Here is a 19583-nt window from a genome sequence, read left to right on the forward strand (position 1 = left end):
CACACTAAAAAAAAGTCTTTTATTTTCAAAAATTGTTAGGTTTTAAACCCTTAAATTACTCCATTTAAGAGTAGTATACGATCACATTTGCTTAGCTGTACGATCTTCTGATGAAAATAGCAGGAAGTAAACTTAAAGGATTTTGGTTTGAGTAGAATCTTGCACAGCTCCATGCAAATACAGTGCCAGAAACTTCTTGAATGTGTCAGGTAGATAGCCATATATTCCAGGAGGAAACTGTGGAGAAGAGACTGGGATATTCAGTTTGTAGTGAACTGATATTTTCCCAAGCAATAGTCTTTCTTTATACTTAGAGACAACTTGAAACATGCAGTCTGAAACAAGCTTTCTCTGACAGACAAGCGGGTTTGAGCGTATTTCCATTGGGATTGCACTGATGGGTGGGGAATTTACCCAGTGAGACTAGAGTCTTCCTAGTCTAAGGGGAGTTGACAATATTCTCTCCATGTACCTAATTATTTCACTGAATAACTTTTTCAATAAGGACATAATGAAATTGTACATCTACATAAAATGTCTCCATCTTAGCAAGCTTAATATAAATTGCAATGCAGCTGAATACACTGATCTATAAACAGGACTGACAGTTGCCCTATATTATTTCAGTGTTCACAATTAAGTACCAAACAGCCTATTGTCCTATCTATACCAATACCGTCTGTACAAGCTCCTAAGGCTCAAAATATATGTAAAGGGATAGGATTTCCACTCTATAATTCTGGTGAGTAAACTAGTTCTCTCAAGCCTGTTAACTTACCTTGACAACTTTCTTCCTGATTCCTGGAAGATACCGGATGTAGTCATACATATACTGATCAGAATCAATCCAGACGAGGTTTTTAACACCATCATTAGAAGCCAAGTCTGTTGTATTTAACTGGAACACCATGAACTGGAAAATACGACCCTCTGTACCAATGCTTTGTACTACCACCGGGTGCTCTAAAACTTTGGGATCATCCTGGGTAGGGTGGAGGGAAGGGAGGAAGAGTTACAACAGACAATGGCTGAGAAGATACAGAATCAGCAATTATCATTTGGTTTAAAGCCAGGACTTTAACAAATGTAATATCTTGCTCAAAGTTCTGTTCGAACAGGTTTTGAATATAGATTTTGTATTTTAATTAGGGCTGTCCATTAATCAGTTAACTCATGCAATTAACTCAAAATTAATTGCGATTAATTGCAGTTTATCACATTGTTAAACAATAGAATACCAATTGAAATGTATTAAATATTTTGGATGTTTTTCTACATTTTCAAATATAGATTTCAATTACAACACACTACAAAGTGTACACTGCTCACTTTACATTTTTGATTACAAATATTTGCACTGTAAAACTAGTATTTTTCAATTCACCTCATACAAGTACTGCAGTGCAATCATGAAAGTGCAACTTACAAATGTAGATTGTTACATAACTGCACTCAAACGATGCAAAATTTTAGAGCCTGCAAGTCCACTCAGTCCTACTTCTCGTTCAGCCACTCACTAAGGCAAACAAGTTTGCTTACACTTATGGGAGATAATGCTGCCCACTTCTTATTTATGAGACTTCTGTAGCTGGCATTGCAAGGTATTTACATGCCAGATATGCTAAACATTTGTATGCCCTTTCATGCTTTGGCCACCATTCCATGCTGCTGCTCGTTAAAAAAAAAAAGTGTTAATTAAATTTGACTCAACTCCTTGAGGGAGAATTGTATGTCTCCAGCTCTATTTTACCTACATTCTGCCATATATTTCATGTCATAGTAGTCTTGGCTGATGACTCAGCACATGTTCATTTTAAGAACACCTGTGCTGAAGATTTGACAAAACACAAAGAAGGTACCAATGTGAGATATCTAAAGATAGCTACAGCACTCAATCCATGGTTTAAGAATCTGAAGTGCCTTCCAAAATCTGAGAGGGATGAGGTGTTGAACATGCTTTCAGAAGTCTTAAAAGAGCAATTCTCCTGTGCGGAAACTACAGATCCTGAACCACCAAAAAAAGAAAGTCCACCTTCTGCTGGTGGCATCTGACTCAGATGATGAAAATGAACACGTGTTGTTCCACACTGCTTTGGATTGTTATCTAGCAGAACCCGTCATCAGCATGGACGCATGTCCTCTGGAATAGTGGTTGATGCACGAAGGGACATATGAATTTTTAGCGCATCTGGCAGGTAAATATCTTGTGAGGCCGGCTACAACAGTGCCATGAGAATACCTGTTCTCACTTTCAGGTGACATTGTGAACAGGAAGCATTATCTCCTGCAAACGTAAACAAACTTGTTGAGCGAATCGCTCAGACAAACAAGAAACCAGGACTCTGTGGACTTGTAGGCTCTAAAGTTTTCCATTGTTTTATTTTTGAATGCAGTAATTTTTTTGTACACAAATCTACATTTAAGTTCAACTTCTATGGTGAAGAGATTGTTCTACAGTACTTAGGTGATTTGAAAAATAGTATTTCTTTTGCTTTTTAAAGTGCAAATATTTGTAATCAAAAATATAAAAGCACTACACTTTGTATTCTGTGTTGTAATTGAAATCAATATTTGAAAATGTATAAAACATCCAAAATATTTAAATAAATGGTATTCTATTAAAGAGTGATTAATCAATTTTTTTAATCGCTTGACAGCCTTAATTTTAATTCTTTCAAATGGCAATGGAATATAGACGTAAACTGAATTACACGTCTGTTCTAGTTTTTCACTTCAGCTACACCCAAGACAATTGCTTCAACTGATTTCTACCCATTGCCAGTCTACTCTTAACCTTCATTAACACATTAAAATAATTGCTATTGGCATAACAAGGTGTTACTCTGAATTGACAAACAATTTAAGAATCAAAACATGTCTTTAAAGGTTACCTATAAATCCCTGGCCTACAAAGTCACTAGATGATATAAAAAAATTTTTTTTTTTTTTTTAATTAATGGAGATATTCCACCTCCTAGAACTGGAAGGGACCTTGAAAGGTCATCAAGTCCAGCCCCCTGCCTTCACTAGAGGGACCAAGTACTGATTTTGCCCCCGATCCTTAAGTGGCCCCCTCAAGGATTGAGCTCACAGGCCAATGCTCAAGCCACTGAGCTATCCCTCCCCCCTCAAATGGTTATCAATGCAGATTTCAAAATATTGTAATATCCGACTTAATGGAATTCAGAGGCTTTCCCCCCCTAGTCATCGTTCAAATTCAATCCAGGTCAACAGTGACTAAGTCATTGCCATCTAGTGGCTGCTTAGTGGCCTCTGAAGTGCTCTGAGTTTCACTCCAGTTTCAAAGAGAGAGGAGTCCATATCATAAGTCCACAGTGCTTGGCATCCTTCTTGGAAATTTCAGCTACAATGCTATGGACTGAACTACCCACTCCCATCTAGCGTTCATATTTCTAGGTCAGAACTGGGGCACGATGGGATGGTATAGGAAAGTTTGAATCACAAACTCCATGCTATATTTGTCTGAACTAAAACTCATCAACAGATACCTTCTATCTCCATAGTTAAGTAAAAGTGCAGGTAGTAAGTACATATTTCAACAATCTACCTTCTAATCCAAGTCTGTGAGATCACTGTACTATTTCTCAATTTTGTATAATTGAAAGCAAAACTTTCTTTGCTGCTGGCTTGCAATGTATTCATCTCCAACCACACAGGTTGTACTGCACCTTTAGATAATACCATTACAACAGCCTCCATGAACAATGACATCTACTATAGAAGTTGTGAGGTATGACCGTCATTTTAATACGTACCCCATATAGCATCTTCGCCTTTGCCAGTGCATTGCCAAAAGCAAACATGAGCATTTTAGCCCGGAGTTGTTCTGGTTTAAATCGAGCTGGACGAATGTTGGCTGATTCCACAAAGTACAGAGTGTGAGGATGAGGGTAGGGATAACCCTCTCTAAAACCTGGATTATGGGTAACCATGATATACAAAAAAAAGTTTACTACAAAGTTAGTCTTTCCTTTACTCTTTTCAGTAATTATTAAATTTGTATTAACGCAGATTAGACTTACTACTCTGAAGAACACGTAAGATACCCTATATAGCGCTAGCAAATTGGCTAATCCATTATCAACTGTACACCATCTAACATCAGCACATGAAATGTTTAAGGGAATGGGGAAGTTAAAGATTGTAGTGCTGTCCACTAGTAAACATTAACCTGAATGTTTATGTAACTGCTATGCAACTTTTACCTGTATCATTTCGTTCTTCATATACATTAACTTCCTGAAGATCAATTGTAGGAGAGATGGGATGGAAGGTCTCTAGAATGTGGTTTTCAGTAGCCAGAATCTCATCCTTGGAGGCTACTGGCAATAATGGATTAATGGCATTCAGAAGTATTCCATTCAAGCCACGAACCTGAAGAATAGATGATTCTGTAAAGAGAGATTATATTGCATGCAAACATTGCAAAGACTCACTAAACACTTGTACTTAAGAATAAATCTGCCACCATATCTATTAATTTATTCTTCTATTGCTATAATTTTACTGTAACATGCATCCAAAGGAAAAGATGCCCTAGGTTTCATTTGCTAATGTTTAATACACTATGGAAAAATGAAGCCATAGGCTAACCCCTGCATAGTTAACCATGAAGTGTCACAATAGTCTTACTGCAAGAATACCGATTTACTTTGGAAGGCACCTCGTGTTGTCTCTCCCCCCCCCCCCCCCAAAATGAATGTTAAGTAGCTGCCCAACTGGAGACAGTGATTTACACAGAATACAAACATAACAATTCTATTTATCCAGTTCACTACTTATCGATCCCACATAAGTATGGCTTGAAAGATTGTACAGATTTCATGCACACATTGTAGTAAACAAATCATCAGTTCTTTAGAAAACAATGCTCATATTGCCTTTTGTCATGCACCATTGTCTGTCTCCTCTCCCCCCAATGTCTCTTTCATATTCTGTAAAGTTTAGATAGTAAACTTCTGAGGACAAGGGACCAGCTATCTTACCTCAACTATGCCTAATGCACTATTTAAAGCTAAAAGGTTCTGAGACACTTGGTTTCATAGGTGTTAGCCTTATTTTAATCCTCATCCATGTCCTTAGCTTTAAAGCTAGTATTTTTCTTTATTATTCCCTATCAGGATTACAAGTAAAGAGAAAGAGAGAAGTGTTTTCTACACATAAATAAAATAAAGTTACTAACCTCTCTCCCATGTAGCCGCCACTTTGTAGTCTCTAGCCAACATTCTTTTAGAGAGGGAAGGATACTTGCTAGCCATTGTCCTACACAAATGTAACAAGTCTTCCAAGAGTACAGGGCTTTAGAATGAGACAAGAATTAGTAGGATAGGATACAAAATGACTTTGCATTGTATATTCTGTACACCTATAACTTTCATTCTAGTACATGACTACAAGTAAGCCGTAACAGTATGAAATATGTAACATTTCCAAATGGTTAATGCAGATTTGTTTAATACTTAAATCCATCTGACATACCAATCGGGTTCCAAGTTGGCAGTGATAATGTTTACTTTCAATTATTAAAACAATTGACATCTGTATTAGCTGGGATATGATCTAAAATAGAACTAAGTTTGTACAAACCCATAGACTGTTACACACTTTGACATAAGATGAAAACAAGTTTTGAATATACACACAAGTACAATTGTAAACAAGTGAGGGCTGGCAACCAGATACAAACTGAATTCACCTCAGTAACATTAAACAGTAAATATAATGTTCTGCTGGTAATTTTTTTTTTTTTTTAAACATACTGATTAAAAAAAACTGGCTGTTTGAAGCAGAGCTTCCCTGAAAAGGTTGCAGTGTAAGTAAAGATTTCTTTAACTTTTGAGGACTTACCAATAACTCTCTCTCTTGGGAATAAGTTCAGTGGTATTCCAGACACGTGCATGAGAAATTGCATTTTGTACTTTCTCATCCTGATTCTCTAGTTGGTTGGCTGGTTCATCAATAATACTAAGTACTTTTGGAGGTAAGCCTTCCATTAATTTTGTCTTTGTTAGCCAGAGCGCTTGCCTTACTCCTTGGAGTCAAATCAAAATATAGTTATTGAAGATATTCAGCAGTGTTAACTATGCCATAAATGGGTTAATATAAAAATGCTCTTTTACCTATTGAATCTTAAGCACTTATGCTACCACTAATATAGAATACTTCTCAGCATGACCAAGTTATCAGGAACATTAATTTTATGTAGTCTGACCACTTTCATTTATGTACTGTTTTACAACACTGAAATAAGTGTGCATGCCTCATTAGCACCACATAAGTTACACATGTAAGTTGAAAGATTAGTTTAGAAGTGTTTTTCCCTACTTGTTTTTTAATTGTAGTATATTGGGTTAAGAATTACAAGGAAACAAGATATGAGAGACTACATATAGCATATGTATACTTTGCATATTATACTTCATGTTAAATGTAAATGGGATCTTGCATTCTGCTGCATGCATAGTTGATCTGAAATTAAGTGCTGGTATCCATACTGAAAGGAAAGAGAGCCTGTACCCCTTGCCAAAGTTTCTTAGCTTTCTGTTTACATTATCATAGTAGCTGGGGCCCCAACAAAAATCAGAGCCCCCCTCTGCACAGCCCTGTACCTTCAGGTGACATGGTTCCTACCCTGCAGCCCTTACAAACTAATCCAGTATTTTTGTTGGTCCACCCACCTAAGAAAGTAGGTGCTAGACTACTATGCACACCACTATTGTTGTATACATGTGAGCTGGTTTGGGGGGAGGCATGGCCCACTCCCCACCACGAGTCAGGTTACAGCCACTCCAGCCAACACAAAATGCCCTCTTGATATGAGCTGTTTTAGGATAATGGGCAGCCCCCACCTGAGTTATAACACGCAGCAACTCCCCCCTGACCAAATTCACAGTCCATTTTGGTTAATTTCATGGTCATGGGATTTCAAAAATCATAAATATCATGATTTCAGCTATTTAAATCTGCCATTTCACAGTTTTGTAATTGTAGGGGTAGTGACCTAAAAAGGAGTTGGGGGGGAGGGGTTTGCAAAGTTATTGGAGAAGGGGTTGTGGTACTGCTACCCTTACTTCTGCACTGCTGGAGTGGTGCTGCCTTCAGAGCTGGGCACTTGGAGAGCAGCAGCTGTTTGCTGGGAGGCCCAGCTCTGAAGGCAGATCTGCTACCACTAGCAGTGCAGAAGTAAGGATGGCATGGCACAGTATGGTATTGCCCCCCTTATTTGTGCGCTGCTGCTGGCATGGTGCTGCCTTCAGAGCAGGGTGCCCGGCCAACAGCCACTGCTCTCCAGCCACTCAGCACAGTGATTCTCTCTCTCCTTCCACCCCCCCGCACCCCAAACCCAAACAAACTCGTGATCTCCCTGCAACTCCATTTTGGGTCAGGATCCCCAATTTGAGAAATGATGGTCTCCCCTCTAAAATCTGTACAGGGTAAAAGCACATAACACACCAGATTTCACAGTCTGTGAGGAGTTTTTCATGGCCTTGAATTTGGTAGGGCCCTAATTATAGGCTAGGTCTGGCAGCTAGTTGTTGCATATTATTATGGTTGCCCCTTAACTGCTACTCTAGCTCTCTCAGGCAGGTCCCTCTACACCCCTCCTCCCAGTCTAAGGTATTTCTATGACCCCATCACTTGTAGCATCTGAGCACCTTACAACCTCATGTATTTATAATGGGGGTGGAGGGCAGGGCAGCAGCTATTATCCCCAGCTACAGCTGGGGAAGTGAGGCACAGAGCTGCAGTAACTTGCCGAGGGTGACCTAGGAAAGCAGTGCCAGCTCAGGGAACTGACCCTGGCTCTCCCGAGGCTGGTGCCCTAACGAGGGGGCCGCCTTTTCCAACACCCTGCTGCTGCCCCAGGCAAGGCTGGGCGCTCCTGCCCCCCTCCCCCCAGTCCTCACGGCGGCCTGGCTCCCTCACCCACCCAGCACCCCTGCCCCGCGCCCGCTACCTTCCAGCATCTTGGCTCGCTGGTGGCACACGTAGCAGACGCGCTCCTTGTAGAGGGGCATCTCCTCGTAGCGCGGCCCCGGGGAGTGGCGGGGGTCGTGCCAGCCACGCTCCCAGTGCGGGTGGCGGGGCCGGGCCAGCCAGGGCACGAAGTACTGCTTGTCCGCGTAGGTGACCTGCTCCAGCCCGGGGATCTGCTCCTGCACCGGCCGCTTGTCCTGCCAGCTGCGGGGCAGGGGGGCCCCCGGGGGCGGCCCGCGGGTGGTCCAGGGCGTGCGGGGCAGCGGCTTGCGGGGGACCTGCACAGTCTTGCCGCGGTGCGGCCCACGCGGGCCCCACGCCCTCAGCGCCCCGGCCGCCGGCCTCGTAGGCCACCATAACCCCGCCATGGTCGGCTCCCGTCAGGGACGCCAGCCCTCGCCCAGCCACCCGGAAGAGTCACCGACTGGGGGCCGCCATTTTCCCTAGCGCGGGGCATGCCGGGTACGCAGCGCGCCCGCTGTCCCGGCGACTGACGGCACCGCCCGCCAATGACTCGTGGGTAAGCTCTTTCTGTTCCCGCCCTCCCGGCGAAAGGGGGCGTGGCGCCACTCGGGTTCTGGGGGCCGCGACTGGCGGGGGCGTCGCCGAGGGCACGTGGCCGTTGGTAGGTCGCGAGCCGGAGGATGGCTCGGGGCAGGACGAGGGGCCGGTCACTGCCCGGCGGGAGGGAGGAGAGTTCGGGGGGGGAGGGGCAGTCCCTGAGCAACCCCCCCCGCCATGTCCGGTGTTGCCCACCCCACGTGGGCTATAGCGGGGCATAACCGGAGCGGAGGGCGCTGGGCCCGGCTCCGCCAGCAGGACTGACAACGCTCTAATGGCGGGAACCCGAACACCCCCGCCCCGCCCCTGCCCCAGGCCCCGCCCTCCGCTCGCTCTCCCTCCCCCACCTTCGCTCACTTTCACCGGGCTGGGGCTGCAGGCTCTGGGGTGTGGCTGGGGATTTGGGGTGCAGGGTTGGGCTGGGACAAAGGGTTGGGGGGAGGTGGGGGTGTGAGAGCTCTGGCTGGGGCCAGGGATGAGGGGGTTGGGGAGCAGGAGGGGCTCCAGGCTGGGACCGAAGGGTTTGGGGTGCAGGAGGGGGCTCCAGGCTGGGGCAGGGGGTTGGGGTGTGGGAGCGTTTCGGGATGCAGGCTCTGGCCAGGTGGTGCGTACCTCAGGCGGCTCCCAGAAGTGGCCTGTAGGTGTCGCTCCCACAGCTCTCGTGGGCCGCGGCTCCCGGACAGTGGGAGCTGCGGAGCCAGCGCTCGCCCAGTGGCCGCCCCGCACCAAGGAGCTGGACGTGCCGGTTACTTCCGGGAGCCGTGGGAGGCCGGTCAGGCAGGGAGACTACATTAGCCATGCTGCGCCGCCAACTGGACTTTTAGTGGCTTGGTCAGTAGTGTTGACGGGAGCTGCCAGGGTCCCTTTTTGAACACCTGACAACCCTAGCTGGGGGCCCCATTTCCAAGCCTGTCTCTACCGTGGCACAGACTGAACCTGTCCATCCATGAATGCAGAGCTTCTCCCCTAATCCCATGACTCCAGGAGCTGGGGCTTCAAGATAGCCGCTCTGCAATGTGTCCTGACTCTGGGTCCCACCAACTGGGATGATTAGCTGCCACCTCCCATAGCTACAGGGAGCAGCAGGCTCCCAGTCTCGCCTTTGCCTGGTAGCATAATGGGGTTGCATGGATGGGCTGGACTGCAATGGGAAGATGGTTTTATCATACTACAGCCGTACCTGAATCACAGAACTGAGAGGCATATTGAATGCCCTCCCCAAACACTGCTCCTGTGTTGTACAGGCCCCTTTCGCCTACTCTCCGTTTGTCCGGATTGGAAACTCACCAAAGCAGAGACCTGCCTTCCCTGATGTCCTAGGCTCTTTCCCAACAGAAAGATAGGGGCATAGTACCTGCTCCAAGGAACTTACTATCTTTGGGTGAAAGAAGAATATTCCTTGGGTGGAAGGTAGCACGGTCTGAGTACAATGCTAGGAGTCAGCTCTCATGAGCTGTATGCCCTGTGCTAACAACTGATCTTAATCTTTGGCCTTGGTCAGGTCACAAAGGCTAATTTTTTTAATGGCTACTTATTTTGAGATAATAGACACCTAGGACCTAACTTGTCAGACATGCTGAGCACCCACGACTCCTATTGACTTTGCTATGGATGCTCAGCGTGTTGCTCCCTGTGGCTAGACTGCTAAAGCCAGTGGCCACTTTTCAAAATGGTGGCCTTAGTGTTCTATTTCTCCATCAGTAAAATGAGAATAATATGTTTGTCACAAGTGTGAAGATAAGTTTTAATGCCCATAACGCACCTTGAAAATGAAAATGGTTATAGGTGTTAAGTATTCTTCAATGCTACCGCTTGTGGTTTTATAATTTTCTTCATTTTTGAATGATACAGCATTAATGATATCTAGCTCTTATCTAGCACTCTTCATCGGTATATGCCAAAGCATTGAGAATAATATCAAGTTTAGCAGTGCATTAAAAAGTTATGATGTTCCTCAGAGGTCAGTTTTGGGACTTCTTTTGATAGGACATGATCTAGGAGTGTCTGATATAAGGATATTTGGATGGGGAGTTAAAGATAATTCTACCAGTGCTTGCCCTCGCTTACTTATTCGATCTCTAACCCAGTAGCAACTCTCTTGCTCACCAAAATGGTCCTTCACTTGGCTGATTTCACTAAACACTGCTCCCTGTCAAGTTCCTCTCTCTGACCACCACCTGTATTTCTCCAGCATCGCTTATCTTCCAGCCTCCCAGAGGTTGAACCTCTCTATTAAAAGGGGGGGCAGCTGCAGGCCACATTTTAGAATGCTACTTTATATGTTGAATACAGTACTTTAATAAAGATGTATTGAAGGAGGGGGTTTAGAGGAAGATGCAAGATAAAGATGGGACCAGAGCACACCAAGTATTCATCTTTAATGTAAGGGTGTAGCCCACAGAGATAATAAATCCTAGGTCACAATACTCTTCTTTGGTCACTAAAGCTGAGTCTAGGATTTAAAAAATATAGCAATTTATATGAATATTGAGAACATCCACAGTTACATTATTTTTCCTGTCTAATGTATATGCAATACAGACACTTATTCTGCTGGGCATAAACCGCTCACCAAACTGTTCATGGGTTTCTTACACCTTTCTCAGCATCATCTGGGATTGGCCACAGTCACTGACAGGATACTGGACTTTGTGGGCCATTGGTCATATGCAGTATAACAATTCTGTATTAAAGCAGAGGATTGCAGCCACTCAAATGAAGATGGAGCGTTGCTTGTATCAAGTTAGCCAAATATATCTTCAGCTAGATAAAGTTTGGATGCCTCCTGAATTAAATCTTCAACATATTGAGATGGATGTCTCTAAAGCAGCAGATAGCTAGCACCAGATTCATGTGTGCCTCTTTCTTAAAACATGTAGCCCTGTGAATGATGCTTGGGTTGTGTTTGTAGGTAATGAGTGAAAGTGAGGATGACTGGCTCTCTCTTATGCCCACTGAACCCTTGCCATCTCAGTGCTGTGGCAGCGGCTGCAAACCATGTGTCTATGATGTGTATCAGAAGGAGCTAGCCCAGTGGGAAGAAGCCAAAGCAAAGAAAGACAGAAGCCTCCTGACCAAACAGAAGGAGGAGGTAGGGACTTTAAAGGTCTTCTTCATAGCATCCAATCAGTCAGTACTTTTATCACATTTGTGTTTGTAAGCGTTTGATAGCTGTGTAGCTGAGGGTGGGGTGATCTATAATGGTCTTTTATTAGAGGAATTTAGACCTCCCCCATAATACATCCCTACCTCGATATAACGCTGTCCTCGGGAGCCAAAAAATCTTACGGCGTTATAGGTGAAACCGCGTTATATCGAACTTGCTTTGATCCACCGGAGTGGTGCCCCCACCTGGAGCACTGCTTTACCGCATTATATCCGAATTCGTGTTATATCGGGTCGCGTTATATCGAGGTAGAGGTGTACCTGCTATAATGGAAATTCCCAAATTCTCTGGATTTCATTATGTACCTCATTAAAGTGCAATTTCTGGTGCCACTACAGCAAGCTCACATCACATGAAGGTGATAAAATAAGGCTAAAGCTTGTTTGTGCAGGTGACAGAACTTTCTTCAGGGCCAGTCTGAAACTCGAATGAACTCACCCAGAAAATGAAGGGCCATCATAAACTTCACCACCTTCCGGTCCAAGTGCAAGGTGCATTTCTTTGGTCTTTCTGTCCCTAACATAAATATATAGCAACATGTATATTAAAAAAAGTCCTGCACATACGTCTTTCTCTGTTGAGAGGATGAGAGAACCAGCACATGACAGGTGTTACTCACATTCTTAATGCACTACTGAAGGTGTTCAGATATTACAGTGATGTGCCCTGTGTAGAATAGGTGGTGATTCCACAGCTTGAGGCAACAAGTTTTTAGGGAAAAAAGCAGAGATGAGAGTGTCAGCATCTCTTCTGCTATGATAGCGTTCACTGTTCACCTTAGACAACTTTTATTTTACCTTCATTTTCAGGTTTATATATTGAGGATAAAAAATTAATATTTGACACAGCAGTCAATTATTTGCCTCTTCAAAACATAGTTTTATTCCTGTCAAATCCCCTTTCAAATAAATACAACCATGCTGGTAAAGCAGGATGTTTCTACTAACATAATCAGCAGTGAAATAATTAACAGTGTTGGTTTTTAAAATGGTCATTAGAGTTCAGCGTTAAGTCCCCATTAGGATCTTAAGCTCTGTTAGAGCTGTTTCTACTGAACTCTCTCTGTACCCTCAGGAAGACAGCATTGCACTGAGTCATCTTTAGAAGGTTTTCTTTGTGGTCATAGGATCTGGAATCTAACTTTTTTTTTTTTAAAATGACATCTTAGATTTTGAAAAAAACACTGCGAAAAAACAAACCAGCAGAGAGACCCCAAATCTGTGCTTGTCCCTAGAGTTTTCAAGGCACATTTTTCTGGGGTCCTAAGTTTCACCAGCATTAAATTCACACACAAGTTTTTTTAAAAATAAAAGTGAAATAAAGGATGCTGCCTACCCCAGTAATTACTTATTGTTGTTTTTGCAGAGTAGTAATTCAGAATTAAATCCAGATACATTTACTGCTTTCAAGATAAGCTCTGTGGAACAGCTAACAGAGGACACCTACCAGTATAAATTTGAGCTGCCAGGAAATAGCAGCCTGGGATTGAGTTTAGGACAACATATTGTGTTAAGGTACTGTACTTGTCTCTAGTTAAATGGGCTACATTACGTGACTTAATATGCAGTTTGTCAATATACAAAGATTTCATACCAAGTAAATCATAATTTCTGTGCTTCTGTAATGATACAGTTGAAAGAACTCATGAGTTTAAGTTTAATTTTATGGTGAAAACCCACTCCGTAGCTTCATTTTTTCCCAACATTACCTTTGTGTTGGTGGTGGGGAAAAGAGAACTAAGTGTGACTAAGAAGAGCAATTAACAGAAGGAAAAAGAGAAAAAGTAGTTGTTTCAGTACACGATTTTTATCAATGTGGTGGCATGAAGGCAAACTACGAAATCAGAAGTTCAATGTTAGGCCCTGTAGCTTGGGGTGGCTAAGCACCGTGCAATATTGTATCCAAAGTCCATGTGCTTTGTGGCTGATTGCCAGCTGAGGTCAGGAAAAACATTCCCTCCCCTGGCATAGTATTTGCCAAAAAGGGGCCATGTGGGAGGAGCTGTCATCTGTGCTAGTTTCTCGTGGTGACCACTGTCAGATACAGAAGAAGGTCAGACTATAGGCACCATTGATATATATCAGTTATTATTATATGTTTACTGGATGCTGTACAAACAGTGAAAAACAGTCCCTAGCCCAAACAGCTTACAGTTCAAATTTACTAATATAGCATTTCCTCACAATACTGCACATTCATCTGCTCCACACAAAACGTCTGTTACACTCCTTTGCCTGATTTGTCTGGGGAAGCTACAAGTGCAACATAGCTGGTGCCATTGCCTAGAGAATCGGAGGAATACTAAAGAGTGTCGTAAAGGGTCTGCAGAGAAATCTGAGGTTATTTCACTCCCTGGATCTTTAGCTAATTGAGGGAACATCTGTCTCAGCAAAGAATGACCCAGGGGGAGGAAAGACTGCTGTGTATTTCAAACAATAGCCTTTGCTCATCACTCCAAAGAGTATCAATCAGTGATTCCAGTAATGGTTTCCTGTACCATCTTGTTTTCTTCTCAGAGGGATGGTGAATGGTTTGGAGGTTCAGAGAGCTTATACTCCAGTTAGCCCTGTAAACGCTGAAGGATACTTTGAAGTTTTAATAAAAGTAAGTAGTCTATATTAGTTAGATAAGATTATAAACAACTTGGGACTGTGTTTTTCTTCCATTGAATGTACAGAACTCACTCTGTTAATATTTAGCAAATGAGAATAATAATTAGGAGTATGTGTCATGGAGCATTTTTGTAATTATTTAGGGGCCATTGTGCTTTGCTGATAAGAGTGGTCATTTCACGTACACAAAACTGAAAGTGAAAAAGTGTCTTGTAAATAAATTATTTACAACATATTCCCAATTGACGATGGTAGGAATAGGATCAGGGCTTAGTTCTAAATCCTGTGCATGGAATCCCTGGGGGAATGATGCCCCTCTGGTCCCTTTTCACCCCTACAGTCTGTCATGTGAGTGCAGTGGCAATGCCAATGGAGGATTTTGAAAGTTTGTGGTACAGCAGGAAATGAAACAGCTCTCCTGCATCCCTGGAGAGTGCCTTTATCACAAGAGCAACCTTTAGCAATTAGGCTTGTTGAGGGGTTGTTTGCTTTAAGGACGCTTTTCAGGGAAACTGTTCATTTTGCTGCAATATATGTAGAACCATAAAGCATCTGTTTTGTGGTCTTCACATTTAGAAATTGATACTGAGTCCTGTTTGGGGTGAAATCCTGGCCCTATTGAAGCTAATGGCAAAGCTCCAATTGACTTAAACAGGGCGGAGGAAGTTTTGCCTGAATAAGGACTGCAGGACCAGGGTCAGCAAAAATAATTATTTTGTGTAGGAAATCAAAATCAGTTCCATCTTTCTGGTCATATTTACATATCTCTTCTAATTTTTGGGGGGAAGATGGATTTTACTCCACGTGTAAAATTCTGACAGCTACAGTTTCCAGGCAGATTAGAGTACAACCTCTTAGCCTCTGCCTGTCTCCCAGGAGTTTATACTTTTGAGGATTTATTATTCATTTGTATGATAGAATGTAGTCCTTTAGAAATGTGTGTAACTCTGATAAAAGACTTTTATGGGTGGGTTATTTCACTATTGTGGCAACTGGGGAAAAGTGCTACATTTGAGCTGCATTAATAGGATACATTTATAAGTTGACTGTGAAATTTCATGTATACTTGCTTATTACACAGGTTTTGCGTTTCAATAATAATAGTAATGATTGTAATAATACCTTTCCTTTATATAGAACCTTTCATCCCAAAGGGAACTATAATGATTCTCTGGCAGTAATAAAAGACCTGCAACACCTCCTCAGAAAGTACCCATTTTTAAAACTTGCTGTGTAGGTTGTAGTATATTTCACACTATTCAGGCAATTTTTGGAAGTACTATATTATTATTACTGTGCAATCCAAGTACTGTTCAAACCCCTCTGTTTCCTATTGTTCCACTATCACGTTTGTGATACTGCAGTTTAGAGTGAGGGAGTTGCTATTTACCATGCATAACAGCACCCCCCTTGTGGCCTAGGGTCACTCTGTTTCCCCTTCTTCAGGGCCCTTTAAGAACTGCACAGTCCACAGTACTTAAAACAGTCCCTTTCTGGGGTCCAATTTATTCAATCCTCAGAAACACATTTCCCTCCAGGCCCCAACCCCCATTCAATATCTCTCTCCCCTTCAGTAGAAAGTCCCCATTCCTCCTTTCCAGAGCTGGGTCCTAATTTAACAGTCACTCCCATGCTCTACTTGGCTGGAGTTCATCCTCCTGGCTCTGAGTTCTCATGTTCCCTGCAAGAACCTTTCCTCACTCTCTACCACAGCTTCCTGCTGCCCCTGATAGGGGAATCAGCTGTCTCCCTCAGGTCCCACAGCATAGGTGGGCTGGAGCAGTACCTTCAGTAATCAGAGTTGGCTAGCCCTAGGCCTCTAGTCCTTAAGTGTCAAACCGTACTCGTACACCTTCCTTTGAGTGATTTTATAATATTATGGTTTCTTTTGGTATAAAACTGAGTGTAGAAGTTTTCATCCCAGGAGATATTTTTTCTTTTTATTTACAAAAATTAATTGTAAACCAGTTCAGTCATTTCTCATTTAGATTGAGGGGGCATATTTAGATGTGGAGAGTGTTTCAGTTCCAAATGCTTTTCGCCCAGTGCTTTTTGCCAAAGTAACTGCTAATTTGCAACTGCCTTATACCTTGCATTGCCATTTATGCTTGTGGAAGGTGAGTGTAAGATGCTTACCATACAAACCATTCTGATATGATACCTTTTCTACCCACTCAGCATAGGTGTTAAATGACTACCCAAGATGCAAGGCCCATTGAATGTAAAATGTCTCTGATAATATCTGACAGCATGGATGCCATTAGGGATGGTAACAGGACTAACTGGATGATCCCAGGGTTTTAGCGTTTCCCTTTGTGTCCTCCTCTATTGCAGGCAAGCTATGACTCCTGTCAGTAACACATGAAGTCTTTATGCAGAAGTCTCTAACAGTGTTTTCACAGTGGTTTTGTACCTGTTAGGAAGAAGAGCAGTTTTTGTGAATGCCGTTTTTAGTGAGGTCCATGTTAACATTTTTGTAAAATCTCTGAGCATCCCTTCACATTCAGATGATCTGTACTAAAAATACCCATTTTAACATTTCAGATGGGAAATCTGACTCCGGTTCAGTAGTTACTTGCTGTGCCATTGTAGCATCTGGGAGATCGGAAACAAAGTGTAAAATATGTGGTGTTCATTTGAATATCAATACCCAGAATGCACTTCCAGCTCCCAGTCATTTAATAATTGTGCTACATGTCCGTGTTCTGAGCTCTGGAGAACACAAGAAAGCTTGCTGTGCTTTTGACTGTAAGGAGTTCTTCTTTGTGTGCTTTGTAAATGAGAGTTCTGATAGGCTTTCCTAGCTTCAGAAAGCTTCGGCTTCATAAGTGTGTATTGTGTTTACATTCTATTCAAGCTGGATTTGATCCAGTATCATTTCAGTTACATGTCTTTGTTACTGTTACAAGTTTATATTATTTTGCAAATAGAACAGTCATTTTTTAAATCCCTGAAATGTTTTTCCCCCTTTTGTTTAAACAGAGATAATTTTGTAATTAACGTTAAGCTGGGAAACTTTCCAACAAAGTATAATTATTTTTTCCTTTTGTGTGATTTTTTTTAATAGTGCTACAAGGCTGGGCTAATGTCACAATATATAAAATCCTGGATTGAAGGAGACACAGTCTTTTGGCGAGGGCCATTTGGAGGCTTCCCATATAGCCCTAATCAGGTTAGTTATATAATAGATACAGAATGGCTCAGCACATCGTAGCTCACTTTGTGTAATGTACCAAAGGGAGATTGTCAGTTAGATTACTGTTTTGATTATTTGAAGGATTTACACATTTACTCTACAGTGCTACAGCATTTGAAGTCGATTGGAGTAAATGGATCTTGTTAGAATGCACAATATGTAAAGCGGGAGAGGAATGGGAGGAGTGGGGGAGATTATAAAACACGAGCAACTGTTGCTGAGCATCCATTTCATTAGTGTTGAAGCGAAGAAAACTGGTCCGAGTTATCACCAAAAATGCGTGCAAATTTGTTTTGCATCACTTTGAACTACATTGATGTTTCAAGACCAAGTATGACCAGAGCAGAGGTATCAGACTCCTAGTCCCAGATCTCACCCATTTGATATATTTATTTGGCCCATGTGGTATCATCAGATTATGCAGACTCCAGTGAGGTGTGCAGTCTTATGTCCATGATGCTGCAAATAGTGATCCCACATATGGGTGCCAAACTCACAGCAAAAATGACTATATCAAGTTTTGGAGAGATTTCCCACAAACGGGACTGTTACTTAATCCCCACCTTTTGGATGAGATGTAGAATTGTGGCTCTGGTCGTTAGAGATCCCATGACACTTGCAACGTAGGAGTGTGAAAACCCCAGGGACCTGGCCAAATTCTAGGTAGAGCAATTACATTCTGCCTGCTGAAATCCCCCCTGCTGTTTCAGTTGGAAAAGTTATTCTTCACTTCCCCTTCTTCAGAACTCGTGCTCAAGTTTGTGCTGCATTGCCAGAAGTGACTGCATCCCAACAGAGGGTGAATCCAGGGCTTTGGAGCTGTGCTCCAGCTCCAGGCAAAAACCTGCAGCTCCACTGCTCCGGAGTTGCTCTGTGCTCCAGCTCCGGGCTCCGCTCCAAAGCCCTGGTAAATACAGCTCATAAAGCACGTTCTGACCCTTGGGTGACAGTCACCATAGAAGCTCAAACTGTTTATAATTATTTGTATTATTTATGAATAATAATAATAGATGGAAGGTATTTTATGAGTTCTGCTAACACCCAAAAATAAAATTCCCTTTTATTTTCGGGTTCAGAGTAATTTGTTACCAAAATACACCAAAACTGATCGTATTTTAAAAGTGGATATGGCTGAGCAATTTAAATAGGTCATTCACAATATATCGCGAAATAGTCCCAAAACACCATCTCTGTGCCCTGCTTCCAGCCTGCTCAGCTAATTTACCAATTCATAAGCTAGAATAGGTTTTGCAAACTGTACCACGGGGAACCAGCCTGGGCACATGTAGGGCCTGAATTTGAGCGGTGCTAAGCACCCCTGGCTCCCACTGATGGCAGTCCCAAAGAGTTAGTATGCTGTATAAATCAGTGGCCTGTATAAAAGGAAGCTGAAAGTTTCATAGCACTTAAGGTAGATTTGTTCATAAAAGATCAGATCCAACCTCCACTGAAGTCAATAGGAGTTAGAGTTGGTCCTTTATTTTGCAAATCTATTCTCAGTCTAATGGAGCTTTGGGCTTTAATTTCCACAGGCCACTAACTTTTCTGTTGGGATACAGCTCAGCTGTCCTCAATCCAACTCTTGATTTGGCTGTGAGCACTTCATCTGATTTTGTATGGATTCATAGGATTTGCCATGTCAATTCTGACCTGGTAGTTCATCCAGTCTGATATTCAGTCCCTAGACATGGCTAAAGGAGGCAGGGTGGTCCTGTGGGCAGGGCACCGAACTGGGAATCAGAAGACCAGGGTTCTCCTGACATGCTGTGTGAACTTGGGCAAGTAGCTGAGATCCTTCAGCTCTTCTGAAAATCAAGCCCTCCCCATGCCTGAACTTCCTAATCTATAAAATGGGGATTATAATGCTAACCCACCTTTTGTATGTGCTTTGAGCTCTGTGGATCAAAAGTTCAAAGTATTACTATGATTTATTTGTAATGTCCACTGCTGCTGAAGAAGGTAGAGAACTTCCATAATGCACCAAGCAATTGTCCAGAGAAGGAAAGAGTTCCTTCCTGCAGTTGTCCAAATTACACTCTACAGCATGAGA

The 19583-nt window shown here is 42.7% G+C and overlaps 2 protein-coding genes across 7 annotated transcripts in view; one reads left to right on the plus strand and one right to left on the minus strand.

The window, feature by feature from the left end:
• On the minus strand, positions 1–8460 carry MRPL37 (mitochondrial ribosomal protein L37). The gene is made up of 7 exons (XM_054037530.1): positions 7979–8460; positions 5869–6052; positions 5204–5319; positions 4227–4412; positions 3777–3934; positions 779–982; positions 1–237 (listed from the first exon to the last, which is right to left on the minus strand). The coding sequence occupies exons 1-7, from the start codon at positions 8364–8366 to the stop codon at positions 133–135; spliced, it is 1341 nt and encodes a 446-aa protein (XP_053893505.1). The 5' UTR covers positions 8367–8460; the 3' UTR covers positions 1–132.
• Positions 8401–19583, plus strand: part of LOC128841969 (NADH-cytochrome b5 reductase-like) — a 16516-nt gene continuing 5333 nt past the window's right edge. The window contains exons 1-5 of one of the 6 annotated variants that reach the window (XM_054037535.1): positions 8558–8623; positions 12117–12216; positions 13091–13239; positions 14242–14329; positions 17405–17509. In XM_054037535.1, the coding sequence (XP_053893510.1) occupies positions 14246–14329; positions 17405–17509 (189 nt within the window). In that variant the 5' untranslated portion in view covers positions 8558–8623; positions 12117–12216; positions 13091–13239; positions 14242–14245. Of the gene's footprint in view, positions 8519–8557; positions 8624–11138; positions 11332–11470; positions 11651–12116; positions 12217–13090; positions 13240–14241; positions 14330–17404; positions 17510–19583 lie in introns of those variants that run through there. The other 5 variants (XM_054037532.1, XM_054037537.1, XM_054037534.1 and 2 more) reach the window with 5 other exon arrangements.

This window comes from Malaclemys terrapin, chromosome 8, assembly GCF_027887155.1.
Source record: "Malaclemys terrapin pileata isolate rMalTer1 chromosome 8, rMalTer1.hap1, whole genome shotgun sequence".
In the NCBI taxonomy this organism is placed as follows: Eukaryota; Metazoa; Chordata; order Testudines; family Emydidae; genus Malaclemys; species Malaclemys terrapin.

Bases quoted from the DNA above. Each gene is read 5' to 3' on its own strand.
- MRPL37 (XM_054037530.1), bottom strand. From the start codon at position 8,366: ATGGCGGGGTTATGGTGGCCTACGAGGCCGGCGGCCGGGGCGCTGAGG. The intron at 5,320-5,868 runs GTAAGTCCTCAA...CTCATTCTAAAG, and splicing joins CCCAAGAGAGAGAGTTATTG to CCCTGTACTCTTGGAAGACT. The intron at 238-778 runs GTAAGTTAACAG...TCTTCTCCACAG, and splicing joins TCAGGAAGAAAGTTGTCAAG to TTTCCTCCTGGAATATATGG.